A 22044-nucleotide genomic window follows, 5' to 3' on the forward strand; every position below is an offset into this window, starting at 1 on the left:
CGGTCATTTGCATATCAAAGTGCTTGGTAACTTAAAAATTTTGTATTTTGAGTAGATGTACCTCTTTACAAGTATTTGTCAGTTTACATGACCCAATCTAAATTATACTTTAAGACAATACTTGTTATCCCTGTTTCGTAAGAATGTTAAGGAACAAAATTGACCTCTTGTAACATAAAATGCCAAAACTGCAAAATAACAAAGCGTGCACAACAAAACCAAAACCAGAAAAATCACAAAAAGTATATAATTGTGAATTTCCCGAGTGCTTGCCGGAATGCAATGGGAGAGTTGTGTGTTTGTGTGCTTTGAAGCATCTCATCGGTGATAGAACATCTTAGGAGGATCTAGGCAAGAAAGCTGATCAGCTCCAGTTTTTAGCACTGAAGGAGCTGACATCGCTGAATAGTTTCTTTTTTGCTTTTGAAACCTTTTTTGCGTTGATGCCGTCTGATGCTTACTGTGCTGCAGTTGGCCGTGGTAAGCACTTTAAATTGGGTCAAGGACCGCCCTTTGATAGACAGCTAATTCAATATTTCGGTGCAACGCAGAAGTAATTTTTCGGGGCGTGCCACTTCACTTATTTGTTTCATAATGCTCAGGATCTTTGCAAAAATTAAAAAAGACTGTCTTGTTGCGCCCAACATCTGCAACATGACTGTAAATGACTGACTGAAAAAATGAATTTTGAGAAAATGTTGGCTTTTAATAGTGGTCATTACTTTTTAGCAAGTGATAAACAAACAGTTTCAGTTCATTTATTTTTGTTGTTTCATTCCCCTTCCTTGGTTTTGCATAGTTCTTCTTAAATCCTCATTAGGGTCCAAATGTTCAAGTAATTTATTAACTGGTTATAAGATTTAGATCAGGTGTCTAATTAGTCTTTAGAAAACTGCTCGACATCAAATAAGCACTTTCCAAAATGCTTATACACCTAATCATGCAGTTCATGTAGATCAGTTTTTGAACATACGTTCAAGTTTCAGTACAAATATCATAAGGCTGCAACTTATGATTATTTTCAGAAATGACTAATCGAACTAATGCAACGAACGATTAAGCAAAGGCACTTTTTATTAACTTCACAATTTAACTTAGTTGTTTTGGCATCTTCAAAGTTACAAGAAAAAATTCAGGAGAACTTCTTTTATTAAATCTTACTGACTTAACGGTACAAGTGTATTGTTTTAAGTATAGTCGTACCCCTACTTACGAAATTAATTTGTTCCAAGACTTTTTGTAAATTGAAATTTTCGGAAGAAGAGGTGTATACTTTATTTGTAAATGTTCTCATTTCTTCCACGATGCCAACACAACTACCAACTAAACCCTTTAAAATGTCAGTATCCCAATTTGTGAGGAAACTGCTGCAGACTGTGACCAAGGTGGAGAATACGCAGAGTCGCTCTTGCAAGCTTATCCGCACAGTTACTCAGTAGTCTGAAGCTGAAGAAAACAGCAGCAGGGCAGAAAACCTTGACTCCGTTGCTGGTAGGGGCCGACAGCTCTTCCATCCCATCCCACGATGGAATGGTTGGTCAGAAGCGTTGCCTCTTCTCCCAGCACTTTTGTCCAGCTCCAGACCTCCGGCGGTACCGAGGTGTTGCTCCTTCTGCTGCGTATTGTAACAGCTAGTTCCATGTGTGTGACAGCGTAGGCATTGCTGGCTGGTCCCAAAAAAAAAAAAGAAGTGGCCGAAAGATGCCAGGCTAACAGAACAAGGAAAGTTGTAAAAACATTAAAGTAAAAAGTATAAAGTACAAAGTAAAGTAAAAAAGAATGTATTAGGAAATATTAAAATGTCATTTAAAAAAAGATAAAAGGGCTGTAAAACATGAAAAACATAAGAGTCTGACACCCTTGGTGCAGAGCTACTGCCACAGGCTCCCGCTTGAACGGCGCCATCTTTACAATTACATAAAGAAGCCCGAAGTGCGTCACGAGTGTTATGAAAATGGCAGAAACAACATCTTTGTTATGGGCTCCGTTGCTGGAAATGGCAGATATCGTCCCGATCAACAACCCTCACAGCCCGATACTGGGTGAGATGTAGCGTCAACAATCCTTGGAGAAGTCCATGTGAGAGTGGACTAGGTGGCAGTTTATGTCCTCGAGCCGAACAATAGAAAGACATTTAATGATTTAACAAAGAAATGGATTACTAAACATATATGTATAATAGTAATACAGAATAAACCCAACAGTTGGTGACGCCGTATCATTCGGGGGTTATGGTGCCCTTTATCGCCCTTATGTATTATGTTTTTGCAGCCTTGATGCCTCTCTTTAGGTTGGTACTAGCTGTGCCTTAGAGTGCCCTGTCGCTGGATCTGAAGGCTGCATCCAAGCCAATCTCATTCACACACGGGCCCTTGCCACCGAGGACGTTTTTAACCACCTCAGTGACTCAAATCCAGAGATAGAAGAAACTGCCACTGTGTCTCCAGGCTCTGCTTCATCTTGGGAATGCTTGTCAGTGGAGTTGAGGTCTTCAAAGTATCTGGCACACCATTTCACAATATCCCGAATCGAGGTTAGCAGTGCCACCTCTCCACTCTACACTGTGTTGTTGATGTACCGCTTTCCCCTCCTGAGACGTCGGATGGTGTATCAAAATTGCCTTGAATTTGTTCATCATGGCCTCACCAAACTCCTCCCCAGACCGGTGTTTTGCTACAGAGAGAACAGAGCCGCATGCCGCCTGGCCAGCTGGGACCCATGAATGGCTTTCGGAGTCCGCGGGCCAAAAAGGCCCAACAGGACTACTTCTTCAGCCTAACGGCATCCCTTATGGTCAGTGTCCACCATCGGTTACTGGGATTACCGGCATGAAAGGCATCAACCAACTTGCGGCCGAAGTTCCGGTCAGCCATTTCGGTGATAGTGGCGTGAAACATGGTCTACTATGACTCAATATCTCCCGCCTTTACTCGGATATGAGAGAATTCTGTCGGAGGTGGGAGTTGAATTTCCTTGATGGGGACTCTGCCAAGTGTTCCCAGCAGACCCTCACTAAACGTTTGGGTCTGCCGGGCAGGACCAGCATCTTCCCTCACCATCGGAGCAAAATCAACACCAGGTGGTAATCGGTTGACAGCTCTGCCCCTATCTTCACCCGATTGTTCAAGACGTGGCCGATGATGCTGGCATTGGAAAAAGCTCGAACAACAGTGCAAGCAGACACATTAGTCCACGCGGTTACAATCCATTCGCAAATAGTGGCGTAACTAGCCTGGCGCTGCCTGCCATCCTTTGTAAAGCTGTGTTCGGCACCTTTCATCCATTGTTCCCATGCCGCTCGCAACTTTGCTTTGAACGCCCGGTTGATGCCGATGTCCAGCGGTGGGAGTTCTTTAGTTAAGCCTCCGTGAATGGGGGCCAGGTCAGAGTTCATTTTTGTGACTTTCTTTTTCACCCCTGCTGTAGATGGGCAATAGGCACGCATGGAATCGCAAATCAACTCAGCTTCTTCTTCTTGACTTGGCGAAGATAGTTCTCCTGCTTCATCCATTTGCTAACCATGGATTTTTTTAAATCTAAAATTCCCTCGCAGATGCACTATTCCCATGTTTCCCTGCATAATTGATGGCTTGAAGTTTGAACTGAGCTTCGGAAGTGTGTCTATTTGTATTATTCATTTTTGTGGGGCCTTAAAAACCAAACCGACATTCCCAACATTAGGGGTGACATTCCTGTCCCAAGAGCCAGACTCCTTCCCAACCGTTGTTGTCACTCAATTATGTTGTTCATGATCAGAGGGCTTCTGAGTCATTCTTTGTCTAGTCGGTCACCTCGGACCAATTTGTCTACCAAGGGCACAAAGCCGCAAACAACATAGCTACTAGGATCATTGGGACACACGAAAACTACAAACATGAAAAGGTGATTACTCATTGAGGGGACAAAATGATTTTTTTTTTAACCAAGGATGATCAGTTTAACATAGTTTCAAACATCAAATGAAAATGCTCATGTTTCCGGGTTTTTCTCTATTTGACCTATACAACTGAAAGAGAATATAAAATCTGCACTTTCGTGTAATGTTGATTGAGAATCCCTTTGTTTTATTGATTTCCATTCGCTAATTCAATTACACTGTTCGCTAATTCGATTACACATGCCAATTATCAAATTCATTTTCAAAATATTCATACATCAGTTTTTATTGATTTCATTGATTAGTTGTGACAGCCTTATAACAATAACTACAATACCAATAGCAACGAGACCAATAATTGAAACAGAGATACTAATTTTATTGCGTACAATCATCAAATACATTTTATCTCCTCTCTTCAGTAACACGCGTGTCTCCAGTCCTACTCCCTGAAGATCATGAATTAATTCAACAGTTTCCCTCTATAAAGGAAAATACTTGGAATACAACTTGGACCGTCAGGTAAAACTGTTTGGCCATCACAAACATCTAACCATTTTGTTTCCATCCCTTTCTGGTACCCGGACATTTGGTAGACAGACGTTTGGTCGACAGACCCTTGGTCCCCGGACGTTTCGTCAAACGGACGTTTCGTTGCCGGATTCAGCGAAAGAGCGAGGGAAAGAGAGGGAGAGTGTGAGAGAGAGAGAGCGAGAGAGAGAGAAAGAGAGCGAGAGAAAGAGAGAGAGGGAGAGAGAGTGCGAGAGAGCGAGAGAAAGAGAGAAAAAGAGATAGAGCGAGAGAGAGAGAGTGAGAGAGAGCGAGAGAGAGAGGGAAAGAGAGCAAGAGAGAGTAATCTCTCACTCGCAAAATTATAATAGTGAGGGAGAGAGAGTTTGTAAATGTTAGAGCATTCATTTCTATCAATAAGTTTCGTATTATTAGCGTGTGTACATGTTATTCGTCGCCGAATTTGCTCGCTCGCTCCCGGATTTGCTCGTATTGGCGTGTGTGTACATGTTTTTCAAACTACGGCCCGTACCTCTGTCAATGGCAGCTGGACGTCCGGCTGCCATTGACGGTGTTATACGTCCGATTCATGTTAACTGTTGCGTTATATATACTCTAATAACAGAAATAGCATCTGTACCTCAGTCAACATGAATCGGACGTCTACCGCCGTCAATGGCAGCTTATTGATAGTGTTTAATTTGGGACTATAATAGTATAAGAGTGGCAAGTTTGTTTATACCAGGGGTAGGCAAACTTTGACTTGCGGGACAGAATGGATACTAAAATTTGACAGCATTTGGACACGCAATGTAATTTATGAAACCTGGGGATTAAGGTGTCAACATTTACATAAAACCCTGTATCAAACAGTAGAGAAGTTTCCTCAAAATGGCATCATACATCACAGCATAATTAAGAAAACTTTGAGGCCACAAAGTTTTCATTGTTGAGGATAAAATTAACACAATTTGTAGCTGAAAAGGACATAAAAGACTATGACTGGATCAAATAATGCAGAGCAGAATCTGTTTAAGAACAAAACTAAAGGTGTTAAAAGAAAATTAACTCTGCGTTATTTCAATGCATGATTCCTGTATCGATTCAAAATTAATTTCTCTCAATCTTTACACGTGTGTCTTTGGTGGAACTTTGCAGCAGTCAGCTTTGACGGAATGAATTAACCATGTATGTAGAGGTACCACTGTACAGTGGTTACTGTAGATATGAGCTTAATGGGTTTCTGGACTGAGCTCGTATGTTGATATTCTCGTAACTCAAACAAACGTTTCCCATCGAAATGAACTAAAAACAAATTAATTTGTTCCAACCCTCTGAAAAAAAACAACAGGCTATTGGATTGGAAAAATATTTTTATATTTTTCTAATTTGCCATCTATTAACAAGGTAACAAATAACTGGTGGTTTAATATTACTAAAATGTGTTTAATAGTATACTAAAATTAGACGGATTTCGCGGAAGGGAGACTTTTTGCACGGCAATGCACTCGTAACATAAACATATTTAAATGAACTTGGACTACGATGCAGACACTCAAAAAAATAAGTTTTATCAAACCTTACACTAAACTTAATTTTAATTCTGTTTTAAATGTTTTTATCTTTCTTCTCCCGGGTTGACTCTATTTTCCCCGCCTCCACCCTGGCTTTCAGATGCAACCCATCAAGGGTTGTTTGCTTTTCTTTACCTTTAAAATATTCCCAAAATGATGCACACAAATGTCCTCACAACAGGATACCGCACAATCTCTTGCCAACGAGAAGTAGTATATACGCCATTTGCACTGACTAACGAGGAAAAAAAACACTGAAAAAATGCAATGCTCCCTCCATGCTCGTAGAGACATTAAACGAGGGAGTTTCAACCAGACATTACACCAGGGAGTTGCGGGGAGAGAGACGGTGCCCATGATGTTCTTATGAGCAGCCTCTCGCGTCCGATGTCTGCTCGTTTATCAAAATTTGTCTCGTATCTCAAGATAAATATTTGCTAGAAATTTTTCCTGTATATCAAATTGCTCGTATGTCGGGGCACTCATATGGCGAGATACCACTGTAAATGTTTTGTAACATCATCTGAGTTGAACTTAAGATTTCCTCATTAGTCTTCTCAGTGGACATCTACAGAAGAGGAAAAGTCTTATGTTTGTGTGTTCTTATCATTTTCCCCTTCGGCTGTTGCAATAACTGAAAAAGGTGTTTTATTGATTGGATAGATGTCCTACAGTGTTCTATTATCTCATCTCATTTTCTGAACTGCTTTATCCTCGTTAGAGTCGCGGGTGTGCTGGCGCCTATCCCAGCTGATTCTGGGCCAAAGGCAGAGCCAGCCAATCGCAGGGCACAAGGAGACAGGCAATCAGAGCTGTGAGGCCGACGCGCTAGCGACTCGCCTCACCGGGCCGCCCACTTTCTAGTAATGGTTCTAAAATAAAATAGCCGTAGGTACACATAGTTATCTACAAATGTTGAAGTCACAAATGCCACACATTTCGGAGACGAGAAACATGCATGTTCTCTCAACTAAGTTGTAAGGGTACAGATGTTTCAAACCAGTTGGAATATAATGCAATAGTGCAAAAGTAAATTATTTTTTAGAAAGTTTTATTGGGTCTTGATCAGTGATATAACAAAAATCTGTATTACTTAATCTATAAAATTCAATGTAAAAAATGTAAATATGATTTCAGAACATCTGTTTAGAAATAATTTTGACGTAACAAAAATCAAGCAATGTGTTTATCTCGGATACCAACCAATTAAGTCATGTGCGGGAATAGAGGAAACAACGTCATATGTACGTGACCGGAAAATGTGTCGCCAGACAGTTCGTTGACCGGACATTTCGTCGACAGACAATTTATCAGCAGGCAATTTGTTGCGGGCTAGGGGATAGGGATAGTTAAGGTTAGTGGTGAGAATTAGGGTTAGGGGATAGTGGTTAAGGTTAGTGGTTGGAATTAGGGTTAGGGGATAGTGGTTAAGGTTAGTGGTTGGAATTAGGGTTAGGGGATAGTGGTTAAGGTTAGCGGTTAGAATTAGGGTTAGGGGATAGTGGTTGAGGTTAGTGATTAGAATTAGGGTCAGGAGATAGTGGTTAAGGTTAGTGGTTAGTAGAACCGTCTAAATATCCATGGCGAAGAAGTGTCCGACGACGAATTGTCCGTCGACGAAATGTCCAGTCGATGAATTGTTAATTGACAAACATTACATCACACTCTGAGTGAAATCTTGATTGGCATAAGCTGGATGATGTTATCTATGATTTAGGAGTTACTACCTCTATTAAGAGGAAATAAATCAAGTAATCTTATCTGATTTAGATTCATCAGTAAAAAGACAACTACAATAATTTCATCAAAGTATTTATTTTTAAAAGTGCCAATTTGCTAAAGAAAACACATTTTTATCATAAATTGGCTTAGTACCTTTCACTTTTGCCTGTACATCGACTTCATCTTCTCTTTTGGCCCTCTGTTGTTTTACTGGAAGGAGCTGGCATGCACTAATGATTACCTGAAGGACGATGCCCACGAACTAAAGGGAGCCACAAAAACTAACTAGTTAATTAGGACCGTTCAAGAGAAATGAGTATCAAATTGTAGTTCAAAGGCCACATACAGTGTGCTTTAATTCCATACACATGAATACAGCTGGGACCTAGAAAAAAAACATGCAAATTACGTCATCTAGACACCAGAAAAATTGATAATAATAGGGACCTTGGCATCATATTGAAATTAAATCACAGTAATATGGAAAAAAAAAACCTAATTCAGGGCCCAAAAACTTCAGATACACCACTTGGACTGTGGGGACTTTCTCCTCATATTACAAAGTGTTCCGGGAGCCTAGGTGCCCACGCGCGCCCACACAGTATATGAATGTTTGACACAGGAATGTATTTTGTACACAGAAATTATTAGCCATTACTTATCCATTCATTAGGTTTTTTTTTAACATGCTTTTGTATTAATGGTACATATCCATTCAGTATTGCAAAACATATCCAATGCACTCTTGAATTGTAATATTTTTCTTCACCTATCAGGTTAGATCATTTATGTATTACTTTATTAAATCCAAATTGTCTCTATGTTCCCTGGTGTAGGTTTTCCAAATTGAATCTGAAAGGCTGTATTCTTAAAGAAATTGGTCTTAACATCCAGATGGTTGGCGAGCCTAGTGACACAGCCTTCAGCTGCAGAATGGGAGAAATAATGGTAAGACTAATAGTTGAATTGTTTTTTGAGGCCAGGAATATAGTAAACTACAGTCTTCCCTCGAATTTCACGCATAATGTAGACCAGATATTGGTGCGATAATAGAAAAATCGCAAAGTAGGATCACCCCTAATATACTTTTACTATTATTCATGCTTCCATGTAGTCCCATACACAGAAGCTCCCCTACTTTCGAACATTCAACTTACGAACAACGGTACATACGAACATGTCTGCAAATTGTGTTTAAGTCGAAAAATGTTCATAAGTTCAATTTTGTATTGCGTGCCTTTTTCCGAGTAGCGCTTCTTTCTGCTGCTAATACCGACGCCGGGCGCTGCAAAAGCTCCGCTCACCCAGCATCCACCTTCCTCTGCCCAGTTCGTTGCAGTGCGGAAGTGCGTGACGTATCTCCAGTGCGCAAAGAACTTTTTTTCATTTCTATCATTACATATCTCGTGCATCCATTATTCAATATGGTTGGTGAAAAGCGAAAGGATTCTAGTGACGTAAGTGCAAGAAAGCGGCAAGCCATTTAATTTGTAATAATAAAGAAGGTTGATGCGCATGAGAAAGTGGTGAGCGTTGCATGGGAATACAACTTGAATCGTTCGACCGTCAGTACCATTCATAAACACAAAGATCGAGCAGCAGGACCCAAATATTGAACGTTGCACAAAGGTTGCAAATCAATTGAATGATGCCACACAGTGCCACTGCATCATTTATGATGAAAAAAGAAGAAAACTGTGCAATTGTCAATAGATAGCTTCTTTCGGCCAGTTTATAGTAAATCTCTCTCTCCATCTCTCTAATGTATGCATACTAGGTCGGACCCAAAGATGCAGGAAGTTGACGCAAACAAGCGTGCTGGTGCACAAAACTGAAGGTTTTAATAAGAACTAACAGAAAAGCCATACAAACTTAGAACTCAGTAAAATACCACATATGAACACTGACGGGTAGACAATAATAATAATCGGACATCGGCTTTGTCGTCATCATCAACAACAAAAACCTAATTGTCATCATTCCCAGAAACTTGAATGATTATAGGCCTGTTGCACTCACTCACGCCTGTGATTATGAAGTGCTTTGAAATGTTGGTCGCCCGCCATATCAGGAATACAATCCCTTCCTCAGTTGACCCTCACCAGTTTGCTTATAGAGCAAACAGGTCCACTGAGGATGCTATTACCATTGCTCTACATACAGCACTGAGCCACCTGGAACAACATGGGAATTATGTGAGGATGCTTTTCATTGATTATAGCTCAGCCTTTAACACCATAAAACCTGACATTCTGACTGCCAATCTCCCCCACCTTGGACTATCCTCTTCCAACTGCTGCTGGATAAAAAAACTTCTTGACCAATCGACCACAAACTGTTAGACTTGGTCCTGACCACTCTTCCTCCATTACACTGAGCACTTGTTCCCCTCAAGGCTGCGTACTGAGTCCTTTTCTGTACTCCCTGTACACATACGACACATTTAACAATAAGTACTATAATGAAGAAAGGAAAAAAAAGTAGTGATAACAGTAAGTACTGAAAATGTATACCAGCATAGAAAACATTGAGATTAATCTTTGAATTAAGGTTCTCAGCAAATCATTTTGAATACATATTTCCTAAAATAATGGGAAATTATTTAAAATTAAAATATTGTTCTTATTGGCACACATGACTAGAAGTAAATGTGTTCAATAGCATTTTCAGGTATTGTTCTCTAAGCCCTCTCGTATTATAGGGAGTCCAGGAATCGTAGTCCAGAAAATTTTAGACACATTCCCTGCGCAAAATAACCCACCAGAACCGAGTGGACCCACTTTTAATACACACCCGTACGCACTCTAGACTGGTTTTGAATCGGCAGAACACGTATACACAAATAATTTTACTGCAATTGGGTTCGGTACCGGGTTAAAAGTGCCTTTTTTACCGGGAAATCAAGCACCCTGGGCTTGGTTATAGTCTCTAAAAATTGCCAGTACTTTTATTTATGCTGCGGTATTCGTATTTATTCATGTAAAAATAAAAGATACTTTCCCATCAATTTCTTTGCACTGTGGAATCATTTCTTGCAGCCGTGAGAACAAATGAAGACGAAGTAGTAGTTGTTTAATTGATAACTCTTTGGAGTTCGAAATATGTAGAAATGTATACCTGTTAAATATATTTTAATTTTAAATAATTTCCCAATATTTTAGGAAATATATATTCAAAATGATTTGCTGAGAACCTTAATTCAAAGATTACTCTCAATGTTTTCTATGCTGGTGTAAATTTTCTGGAGTAGAATTTCAATTTCCTGTTATAACTACTTTTTTTCTTCTGTCACGTACTGTTCTGCGTATGTTTGGCCGTGAATAAATGCCCTTGTTATTTTAAATGAATGTTATCAGTAACGGGCCGTATATGGCCCGGGGGTCAAGGTTGAAAAACATGTACACACACATGACCGGAGGCGGGGCGAGTGCGTCGGCACAACGTCCTTCGGCTGGCTAGTTGTTCGGCTAATTCTACGTTCGGCCAGATGCCCCCTCGGCGAGTTGGACATCGGCCAGACGTCAGTCGGCCAAATGTCTTTCGGCAAGTAGACCGGCCACGCGGATAATTAGCAATCAAGCACACCTGGTCACATTAGGAAGGGGAGCTAAAAGAGAGACCCGCACACAGCTCCACCAAACTCCCAAACAAAACATGACAAAAACATGAGTCTGCTTTGCAAGTGTTTACCATACGTTGCCTATGGTTACTACCGTTGTGGCCCTTTCCAAGGTATCCTATTTTTGCCATTTTTCCTAGTTTTTTCCCCCCTGCTCTTTTGGAGTTTCAGATCAGTGGATGTCATAATTGTCAACTATAGACTCTGAAGTCCTTTAAAACATTTGTCATTAAGATCTATAAAAATAAATATGAAACTTGACTTCAAAACAATTAGAGCCTGATGCTTCAATTTTACTGTATTATAAAGGAGAGCACATTGGCATTAATTGAGGTTACTCCAACACTAACAATGTTATATTTGTCCCTACAACTGATTTCATTTTTTGTTTCTGTTCTTTTTTTTTTTAAGTTTCTAGATATAGCCAGTCTACATGTACCTTCAGAATTGGTTCAAGATTTTTCTATTCATGACATTGTGTGGCTGCGTGGTGCTGGTGGATCTTCCCATTCTACTTCCTGCTGCTTGTATCTCAATGCAACGTTACAATGGAGTTACTCAACCAAACTTGTACGCCATTTCAAGGTGTACTGCCGCCATCTGAAAGGTCCAAACACCAAAATCCCTGAATATGAGCTGGTTGTGGTGGGTCGAGCATATTCCCAACTTTATAGGATAACAGAACTCCCAGTGCTTGAACCGCCAGCCCAGTTGGAACTTCTTGTGGAGCCAGTACTCCAGAATGGATTCCCACTCCCAATGAGCTGTTGGGGGAAAAGATGTGTCAGTTACACTGAGATTTAATTTGAAAACGTGTAAATCCGAAACAATGAAAATGATGGTAATAAAACATTTTGAATACTATGTGAATGCTCCTTGCTTTCTCACTTTTAGCATTCACCATATATTGACGTATAAAATACAACCGTTTTTTTTCTGCCTCAATTTTTTTATGTGAGGAAAAGAAAAATCTAAAACTTTTTTTCATTCATTCATTTTTCGAAATGCTTATCCTCAAATGGGTCATGGGGACTGCTGGAGCCTAACCCAGCTAACTACAGTCACCAGGCAGGCAACACCCTGAATCGGTCGCCAGCCAATCGCAGAGCACAAGGAGACAGAGAACCAGTCATGGTCAGGTCCACTTTGACAGATTTGTAAACACCAATTAAATGATAAAATCCTGTCAGTTTTTTTTTAAAAAAAAGGGAAAAAAATTTTCCAAATGAAACGTGTCTTTCAAAAAGAAATGATTGTGGTTTGCAAATTGCCTTTGAATAGTGAAGAGCAGCATCTGTAATTGGGCTGTTATGTGATTTTTGACAGTCATTTTGTTAAATTGTACAGTGAGCAAATGCAAACAGACTGGAGGTAAGATTGGGCCTAAAAAAATCCAGCCTGACCCAACCCAGCCAATGTGTATTAAAGCCTGACCCGGCCCCAGCCAGAAGCAAACCCCAAATTTCATATTTTATTTGTGGGGACTCAGGAGAAAGTGGGGTGATTCATGATAACAAATGAAAGCCGGTCTTTCGTAATAAAATCTGTTATTTTCACACACAGTGAAAGGGTAAAAGTCTAAAATGAAGTACAAAGTGGATGGCTTTCGGTCCTCATTGAATGGACTCTTGTTGGCATCTGACGGACAACACGGATATTGTCTCCCATAATAATGGCCATGGGGGGAAGGAACTATTTTAAAGCATATGAATATGTGCAGGGCACATAAAATTTTCAAGTTCGAACAAAAGTTCTGGATTAAATTCACAAGTAGATGACTGTATTTATGTTTCGATTTATGTCTTCGAATTGCATACCACCTTTAATAGCATTCGCTTACTTGCGAGGGTTTTCCCCAAAGCATGCATCGTAGGTGGCTATCTCCCAATTCAGGGTGTCTCCAGCCTCCAGTCTCCAACCTTTGTGACACCATGCGGTATGGAAAATGCAGTGGCCGGTCTACTTGCCGAAAGACATTTAGCCAACTGACGTTTGGCCAGGGCCAACTCGCCGAGGGGGCATCTGGCCAAATGTAGAATTAGCCCAACGACTAATTAGCCGACCAACTAGCCAGCCAAAGGACGTTTTGCTGACGCGCTCGCCCCGCCCCCAGTCGTGTGTGTACATGATTTTCAACCTCGGCCCGCGGGCTACATACGGCCCGTTACAGATAACATTCATTTAGAATAAAATACAGATAACAACATTCCATTAGAATAACAAGGGCACTTCTTCACGGCCAAACAAAGTAGGTATAACAGTAAGTACTATAATGAAAAAAAAGTAGTTATAACAGTAGATACTGTAACACCAGCATAGAAAACATTGAGATTAATCTTTGAATTAAGGTTCTCAGGAAATCATTAGAGATTGAAGTCCGGTCGCCCCGAGGTCCAGTGACGAATCTCATTAAATCAGGCCAGTCACCTAAGACGGTAAAGTGCTGGTTGAAATTATTTTGTAAAAACTAATCCATCCATAAGTCCCCGTTTCCCTGTGTATTGCGAAAATTCTCTGTGTATACCGTTCCCTGTGTGTCGGGGAAGCATTTTCTGTAAGTCGGAGGAATACGTTAAGGTATCAAGAAGCAGATCGTGACTGCTTGTTGGTTTATCTCCGAGAAAGGCTGGGCCTTTCCAGACGATCCAAGGAGTTGACTGTGTGTCGGTCTTCCAGAAGAGGGGAGTCGCACCCCCGTCAAGGGACTTCGAAGGTTGTGTTAAAATAGAGTAAAAGCATAGAAATACCGTACCAAGAGAGTGAGTAAAACATCTCAATATAAAAAAATAGAATAACTGATAGCATGCATAATCCTCATAGGAGGAAGTAGATAAAAAGACACTTAAAAAAACTCATTTGCCACACAAAATAAGAAAATACATGACTAAAAAGGCTAATTGGGTGGATAAAAGAGATAATAAAATAAAGATTAGAGATAATAACTTAAGAAAGAGGCGAGTAAAATACAGCCGTAAGATAAGACATTCGTAACAAAGTAAGTAACGAGAAAGAAAAAGAAGGTGAAGTGTTGAGTCAGGTAGCTGGTGGGTTCACCAATATGCATTCCCAAATGCACGCACAAAAAGAAAACACAATCTTCTGGATTTATTTTTGCAAGGAGAACAGAACTGGTCATTCCGAGTACCCACTCTGTTCTGGCCTCACATGATTCTTTTCTTGTTTATTAACTTCAAGGACCCTAGTTACAATGAACGTCTTAACTCTCAAGGGAGGGGTGACAAACAGTAGTCAGACGTCAATATAGTCAAAATAAATGAAGGTCTGAGCCATGTGCAGCTCAAGGTGTTTTGAATCTTCTTTGTTTAGTCCAGTCCAAGGTGCAAGGTGTTTCGGTGTTTAGTCTAACTAAAGCTCTCAGGAACAAAGCATTACCTTCGTTGCAAGCAAATATATAATCATGTGAAACTAATAATCCTGTAATGATAATGAGCAAAGTTTATAAGTAAAGCAAAGCATTCTTCATTGCAAGTGAATATATAATAATGTAAAACTAATAATCCTAGCTAAAAAAAAATTGGATGACATTAACAGCAATCCATACACCCTGCTGACTGCAATTTGGCTTTCGAAAAACTCACAGTAAAACACGGTAGTTTGCTTATTTAAATCTTCTTCAAAATCGAAACTACATAAAGGCGGCAACTTGGTGCAATTTTCATTGTTCTCGGAAAAGCATTTGACACCTTCAACCAGCAGATACATATTGATATATATTGCATTAAACTACAAAGCTGTGGCCCATTTGGCTTGACAAACCCTGATAAAAGTGTTCCCATACTTTTATCGTCATTCAGATTGTGTAGCTTGTCACATGTGTGTGTGAATTCTGAATGTGGCTCAGATGGTTGGTTTCTAAACAATTGTCCCTGTTTTCGACAGTTGTCATTGAGTCTTCAAAGCTTAGCAGGGGACCAATATCACAAAACTCTTCTTGACCCCCAAGTGAGGGGGGGATGGTCTAATTGCCCGCACAAGCTAGCCACAGGAGAGAAACTTGGAAAGTTTATCTAAACTGAAACATCCCCACTGATCAGGTCAACGCCCACTTTTGCAAGGATTTGAAAATTGAGTCAGATATCACACATTGTCGCACTTGCAATAAAGTTATGCTGCCTTTGTGAGATTTGACTCTGAGAGCCTCGGTCTGTCTCTGTGTTTCGCCGCATGACTTCCAAAAATCCCCCAGAACCAAAAAAGAACACGCAGCGATGTAGATACGAGGTAAAAAATGAAAATATACAATCAGTGTCAGGTATATTAGAAAATAAACACACAAAAACAGCTGTCCAGGGACAATATAGTTAAATATGCTAATGACACCTTATCTTATTCTCCATCACAATGCTCCTCCTCCACTGCAATAATTTCTCATCTCATTTTCTGAACCGCTTTATCCTCATTAGGGTCCCGGGGGTTTTAGAGCCTATCTGGACCAGAGGCAGGGGACACCCTGAATTGGTGGCCAGCCGATTGCAGGGCACAAGGAGGACAACCATGTACACTCACAACCAGACCTAGGGGCAATTTAGAGTGTGAGGAAAACGGAGTATCCGGGGGAAACCCACGTAGGCCCGGGGAGAACAAGCAAACTCCACACAGAAAAACATGACCTGGATTTGAACCCAGTACCCCAGAGCTGGGAGATCGACGCGTTAACCACTCCGACCGGGCCACCTCACTGCAAGAATTTGTAAAAAATCAAAAATCCAACATATCAAGAAGAGCTGGCTCTAGAGGTAAGTGTAGGGCCCTTCAGAAAGAGTGCATTCAGCCAAAGCACCTTCTCTGTTGGGCTACCCGGTGGTGCAATGTATAGTGCCAAATTCTCTGAAATGCCTTGAAAGACGGCTTATGGTAGAAGCTGTAAGGATACCGGTATCATTTGTCATCACATTTGTCTGAAGAATATTTTTTGCCAGAAAATTGATGACTCAATCTTTCATGAAGGATGATTAAAATAAATATCTCTGTCCTATCACAAAGACTTTTGTAAAGCGTTTTTTAGATTTGTGGAGAACATTTACTATACAATGCATATATTGTAATTTAGAAATTAATTGTAACACTATGAAGCAAAATCATATTGTCAAAGGACCCATTACAACTTTACGGACAACTGGCTTTTATTTAGCAAAAACACCAATACAAAAACATTTCACAATATCAAAATGGACAAGCGTACAGAGCTTAAATTACAAATGACTAATAATAAAGAGCAGTGAATAGTGTCACTCCGTGGCCAGTCTGCCAAAACCCAGGTTACAATTGTCAACTTTAAATGAGATTTGATGTTATGAAAAAAAGAATAAAACACTCACAAATAAATGTATATAAGTGAGAAAAATAACGTAAAAAGATAGAAACAAGAAAAATGATTACATTGTTTTGACAGGATTTTCAGTCAAACTGTTCTTAATTCCCTAGCAGAAGGTAACTATGGTGACAGGTGAAATCGAATGAAAATACTTCACAGGAAATAGTCCGCAACTGGCTTCTTAGAAGGAATGCCTCTCGTTTCCTGTGGCGCTGCTTCAAATATGATAAACTCCCGTTGTAGATGTTCATCCAGCTCCAAAATGGCAGCTACATTACCGCATCTGTCGCAAAGGCAGTTAAGAATATATATTAACACAACACTTTCATGAATTTACAACAGTTATATAAGACAATACTTATGTAAATGTACCACTATGAGCTAAGATAGATCGAGAGAGATCGAGAGATTGACCGAGAGAGAGATCGAGAGAGATTGACCGAGAGAGAGATCGAGAGAGAGAAGGAGAGATTGGGAGAGGGAGAGAGAGCGATTGGTCAAGAGATTTATCGATCGAGAGAGAGATCGAGCAATCGAGAGAGAGATCGAGAGAGAGGGGGGGGATAGAGAGAGAGATTGAGTGAGATGGATCGAGAAGGAGATTGATCGATCGAGAGAACGAGAGACAGATCTACAGAGATCAAGAGATACAGATCGAGAGATAGATAGACAGATCGAGAGATAGATAGATAGATAGATATCAGGCTACCAGGTCAAGAAATTAAACCTGGGACAGCTGGCTCCAATTATCATGTAACAGGTTTAATTCAAACCACGATTAAAGAGTGAACGTAACTATATTTTAGGTTGCATCAGAGTGCATTTCCCGAAGATTCAATATACTGAAAAATGCCTTAATTTTAACACCTACAATGACATTAAAGATCGACTCAAGACAATGTAAGACCTTAAATACATGAATTTAACTCAATACTTTTTAGGACTCGTGGGAAGCCCGATTTTAAAACCGGTGATCCTTGCACAGCTTTATTTTTTTCCAGCACGATTGCAGGGCCTTCCAACTGCCTTACTTATGTGCACATTACTTCTCCGGTTACTGATTTGGAAAGATCATTCTAGTTTCTTACCTGTAACAGTAGTTGGGTGCTGACCACACAGTGAGCACTGTTTCATTAAAGTGCCACTTGTACCCCTCCATAACAAGCTGATGTGCTCTGCAAATCATGTGAATGTCATTGGCAGCATTGAACTGAGCCACCACATCACTACCGAAAAGGTAACCAGCACCTCTTGGACTCACGCCCCATCCTGTTGTGTCTGAGAGCAGAAACACAAAGTGGAAAAAAATACGACATAAATGATTTATTATAGAAGTCAGTGTGTCTCATTTGCCACATGTAGATAGGAAGTTATCTTAAACATCCTGTAAAGTGATAAAAAGATGAATGGGTGTGGTGATCTACTTCCTTCACCACAAACAATCACATAGCTAAAAGTAGGACATCACTGCTTTAAATACTTATTATTGCAAAACTGTCTTAATATGAGGAAGCATTTGATTGATCAAAAATATGTATTACCGTATTTACTCACATAAGCCGCATTTGTCAGACAAAAAGATAACAGAATCGAGGACACGGCTTATATGCGCATAAAAACGACATGCACGAATAGACGACAAGTTGATGCCGCCATGGCATGATGACATCACGATAAAAATGGCACAGTGACATCATGACGCAAGCTACTGCCCCTGGTAGGGCATTAATTCCAAAATGGAGAAAAGATAAACAGATAAAACCCCAAAGAAAATTGATTTTGAAGTCTATGAATGAAATTCAACAACAAAAAAACAACGTACATATCTTGCATAAAACGTGAAAAAACTTCCCGCCAAATTAGGTTTATTTTTGTTCGACAGTGACAACTACCGTGTTTACTCGCATATAATCCGCTTTTGTTAGACAAAAACTGATGGCTGAATCGAGCGTACATCTTATATGCGCATAAAAACACCACATGCACGAAACCTCAAGTTGAGGATGACGTCACAACAAAATTGTGCCATGGTGAGTGACGTCATGACAAAATGACGGCGTGGTGACGTCACGAAAAAAATGGAGGCTGATCAATGGTCTTGCGGTTGATCGTTAAAATATAAACCTTGATACCTATGTAATGTGTATGCTATTATTTCACTCAGAGACTTGAGACACGAGGCTGGTTATGATTTTAGCGCACTGTCTTTTTTGGTGCATCTCTTTCGTGTATAAAGATATCTACGAGCGCTGGACGGAGCGTTGTATTTGTTTGTTTGTTTTCCCCGTCACTCAGCACGAATGGCGGAGCGATCGCTAATACGGGGAGTATATATTACTTCTCGTTGGCAAGTGGTCGTCCGTTATCTTATTGTGAGGACACGTGTGCATAATTTCCAGAATATTTTGAAGGGAATACAAAAGCTAACAGCCCATCGATAGTGAAAGTCAGGGGGGTTGGCGGAGCAAATACAAGAGGCAACCCGGGAGAAGGTATCAAACTTTAACACCAAATTAGAATTAAGTTTAGTGTAAGGTTAGAGTACATTTATTTTTGAGTGTGTCTGCATCGTAATCGAACTTCATTTAAATTTGTTTATGTTATGAACAGGCACTAAGGTAGGAGACATCCTGAATTGGTGGCCAGCCAGATGCAGGCCACAAGGAGACAGACAACCAATCATGCTCACACTCATACCTGGTGGCAATTTAGGGTGTTCAACCAGCCCATCATGCATCCTTTGGGGATGTAGGAGCCAGACCGCAGCATTCCCACACACGATGATCCTCATGTTCAGTTCATCTTTGAATAATAATATCAGGGAAGGCATCCTCTTCCAAAAAACTTGGTAGGAGAGATAACCATTCTCTTCAGTTATTTTAGCGAACTCTTCCTGTGCGGAACAGTGTCGATGACTGTTCCAGCTGGGGCAGGTTCAAGGGGAAGATGTCGCTTGAGGCGGACACCTACGCTGCCAGATCGCTGGCCAGATATAGGCCATTCTTCTTTTGCGGTGAAATTCTACTTCTTAGGCACGCCATTCTTCTTTTGCGGTGAAATTCTTCTTCTTTGGCGCTAAGCGCCACCCAATTCAGCCCCGAGGAAGAGTAGCCCTGACTTCTGGCATTTTTTTTATTTCCCGCGTTTTTGTTGCGATTTTTTATACTTAATATAAAAGCCATGATGCCTTTCAGTCGTAGGGCACACAAAGAAACGACCATTCGCACTCCCAATCATACTGCCACCAGCGGGAACTGAAACCGTGTCTGCCCGCACCCAAGTCGGTTGAGTAAACCACTAAAGGACGGATTAGAAGGGAAGTTGTAAAATGAAAATTGTAGTTAGTAAAATTAATTATTTTAAACTAAATGTATACCTTCTGGGTCTGACCAGAGGAGGTCACACATAGGACCATCATGAGGCACTTCCTGTTTCCTGTCGATCGTTCGTATCTGATCCAGTGTTTGGATTGAAGGCGATAAGCCACCATGGACACAAAATATCTGTTGGGAAAAGGACTGCATTAAAACAACAGACAGACATGTAAAAATAAGTTTAGGTAAAAGGAAAAACTGAGTGTGATGAAGGAAGCAAAACAGGGTACTCTGTCAAGGCACCAAACTTTTTTCTCTTGAACCTTAAAAGTCTAGATTATACCGCTTGTAAATTATCTGCGTTCACGACGTCATAAGCATTTTCATGCATAATAAATAATTGGACAAATTCCACCGCCCGCCAAAAGTCGACGAGGTGGCAAATGTAAACGAAGGTTTAACGCGCATGTTTCCAGATAGCACAAGCCGACTTCATCCATTTGATACAACACACAATGATGGAAAGGAAGTTTAGCACGGAAAAAAAATAAAACTTGGGTTTCATGCAAAATAATGCAATGTTTTCAACGAGGACAGCAAAGTCTGTCCATACATTTTCATGAACAGATAAAATAGACAAAAATATAAATAAATCATATGATAATTTGAATTGTATTACTTGTTTTGTGATAGTAACATAAAACGGCAGTTGCCCTTAAACAGCTTTTATTTACAAATGGCTGAGAAAGTAGTCACTGCAGGATATACATTAGATTCCACCTGCATGTTTCTGTGCAAGTGGTGAAGCGAGATTGTGCCCGAATCCACACGATTTTTTAAGTCTTGTGAATTCATCTGACTGATTGGCGCTTTCATTCGCAAGCGGTAGAGATTGTCCCGAGATGTTTTTGGAGTTGTGATGCTGGAATAAGTTCAGGATAAGTGTCGCTGAGTATAGAGTAATCCCTCAAATCCCGTCAAAACCAACAGTAGGATCACCCTTATTATTACTAGAATGCTAAGTTTTCATGCCTATACAAAAAGTAGACTGGCACAATTATCACGATGTACATTTATTAAATATTGCAGTTATAATCATTTGAAAAGACCCATGTTGTCTTAATACAAATTATATAATTGAAATATTGTAAATACCTTATTTTCCGCACTATAAGGCGCTCCTTCAATAAATGGGATACAGTGGTACTTCGACATATGAGCAATTCAAGATACGAGTAAAATTTCTGGCAAATATTTATCTTGAGATAAGAGACATATTTTGATATACGAGCAGACAGCGGACACAGATTGCTGCTCATAAGAACATCACTGTCTCTCTTCCCGCAACTCCCTCGTGTAATGTAATTGCAACCAGAGGGTCGCAACTATTAAACCGCTACTTATGTGTTACTTTGTTAATAGATGGCAAATAAGAACAAATACAACCTTTTTCCAATCCAATGTCCTGTTTTTGGTGTTTGTTTCAAAAGGTTGGAACGAATTAATTTGTTTTATGTTCATTTCGATGGGAACGAATTAAGCTCGTATCTCGCGGTACCACTGTATTTTAAAACTGTTTCCGTAAAAAAGCGCACCGAAATTATAAGGCGCTATAGTAGAGGCTGGGGTTACGTTAATATGCATCCATTAGAGCTGGGCAATTATTTTTTTTCTCGGGGGGCACATGAGAAACTGAAAATATTGTGGCGTGCCAGACCAAAACACTGAACTCCATTCTGCATCATATGAATTGTTTCATTAGAAAAAGCAAGCTTGTTTTGACTTAATACGTTAATACGACTTATAGGAGTATACTGTGTTTAATTAAGTAATGAGACAGGGAAGTGGCCTTACAAAAAATTGCATTTATTCAGTCACATTTCAAAATATTTTCTTTCTACTCCAAATATAAGGCAAGAAAATATATCTTAATACAATATTATGCTTCTCACTGAACTGTGATTTTGAGAAGAAGTCCTACAAAGAAAGTGCCCCAGTTCACTGCTGGTTGTAGTTTAACATCTAATTTTGTGTTTTTCAGTGTTTTTCTCGGTCAGTGAGATGAACCTAGTCTCTCTAGCGCCTAAACAATT

At 40.1% G+C, this 22044-nt stretch overlaps 2 protein-coding genes across 7 annotated transcripts in view; one reads left to right on the plus strand and one right to left on the minus strand.

Annotated features, from left to right (window-relative positions):
* The window catches only part of engase (endo-beta-N-acetylglucosaminidase), a 46519-nt gene extending 34353 nt beyond the window's left edge, over window positions 1-12166 (plus strand). For all 5 annotated transcript variants that reach the window (XM_077734864.1, XM_077734860.1, XM_077734863.1 and 2 more), the window contains 3 exons: window positions 4300-4399; window positions 8520-8631; window positions 11714-12166. In XM_077734864.1, the coding sequence (XP_077590990.1) occupies window positions 4300-4399; window positions 8520-8631; window positions 11714-12106 (605 nt within the window). In that variant the 3' untranslated portion in view covers window positions 12107-12166. The remainder of the gene's footprint in view (window positions 1-4299; window positions 4400-8519; window positions 8632-11713) is intronic.
* Window positions 12167-16428: 4262 nt separating this feature from the next.
* Window positions 16429-22044, minus strand: part of LOC144208402 (serine/threonine-protein phosphatase 4 catalytic subunit B) — a 17939-nt gene continuing 12323 nt past the window's right edge. For both annotated transcript variants that reach the window (XM_077734225.1, XM_077734224.1), the window contains exons 7-9: window positions 20014-20140; window positions 17726-17915; window positions 16429-16920 (exon numbers count right to left, since the gene is read on the minus strand). In XM_077734225.1, the coding sequence (XP_077590351.1) occupies window positions 16791-16920; window positions 17726-17915; window positions 20014-20140 (447 nt within the window). In that variant the 3' untranslated portion in view covers window positions 16429-16790. The remainder of the gene's footprint in view (window positions 16921-17725; window positions 17916-20013; window positions 20141-22044) is intronic.

The sequence above is a fragment of the Stigmatopora nigra genome, chromosome 15 (genome assembly GCF_051989575.1).
Source record: "Stigmatopora nigra isolate UIUO_SnigA chromosome 15, RoL_Snig_1.1, whole genome shotgun sequence".
Taxonomy (NCBI): domain Eukaryota; kingdom Metazoa; phylum Chordata; class Actinopteri; order Syngnathiformes; family Syngnathidae; genus Stigmatopora; species Stigmatopora nigra.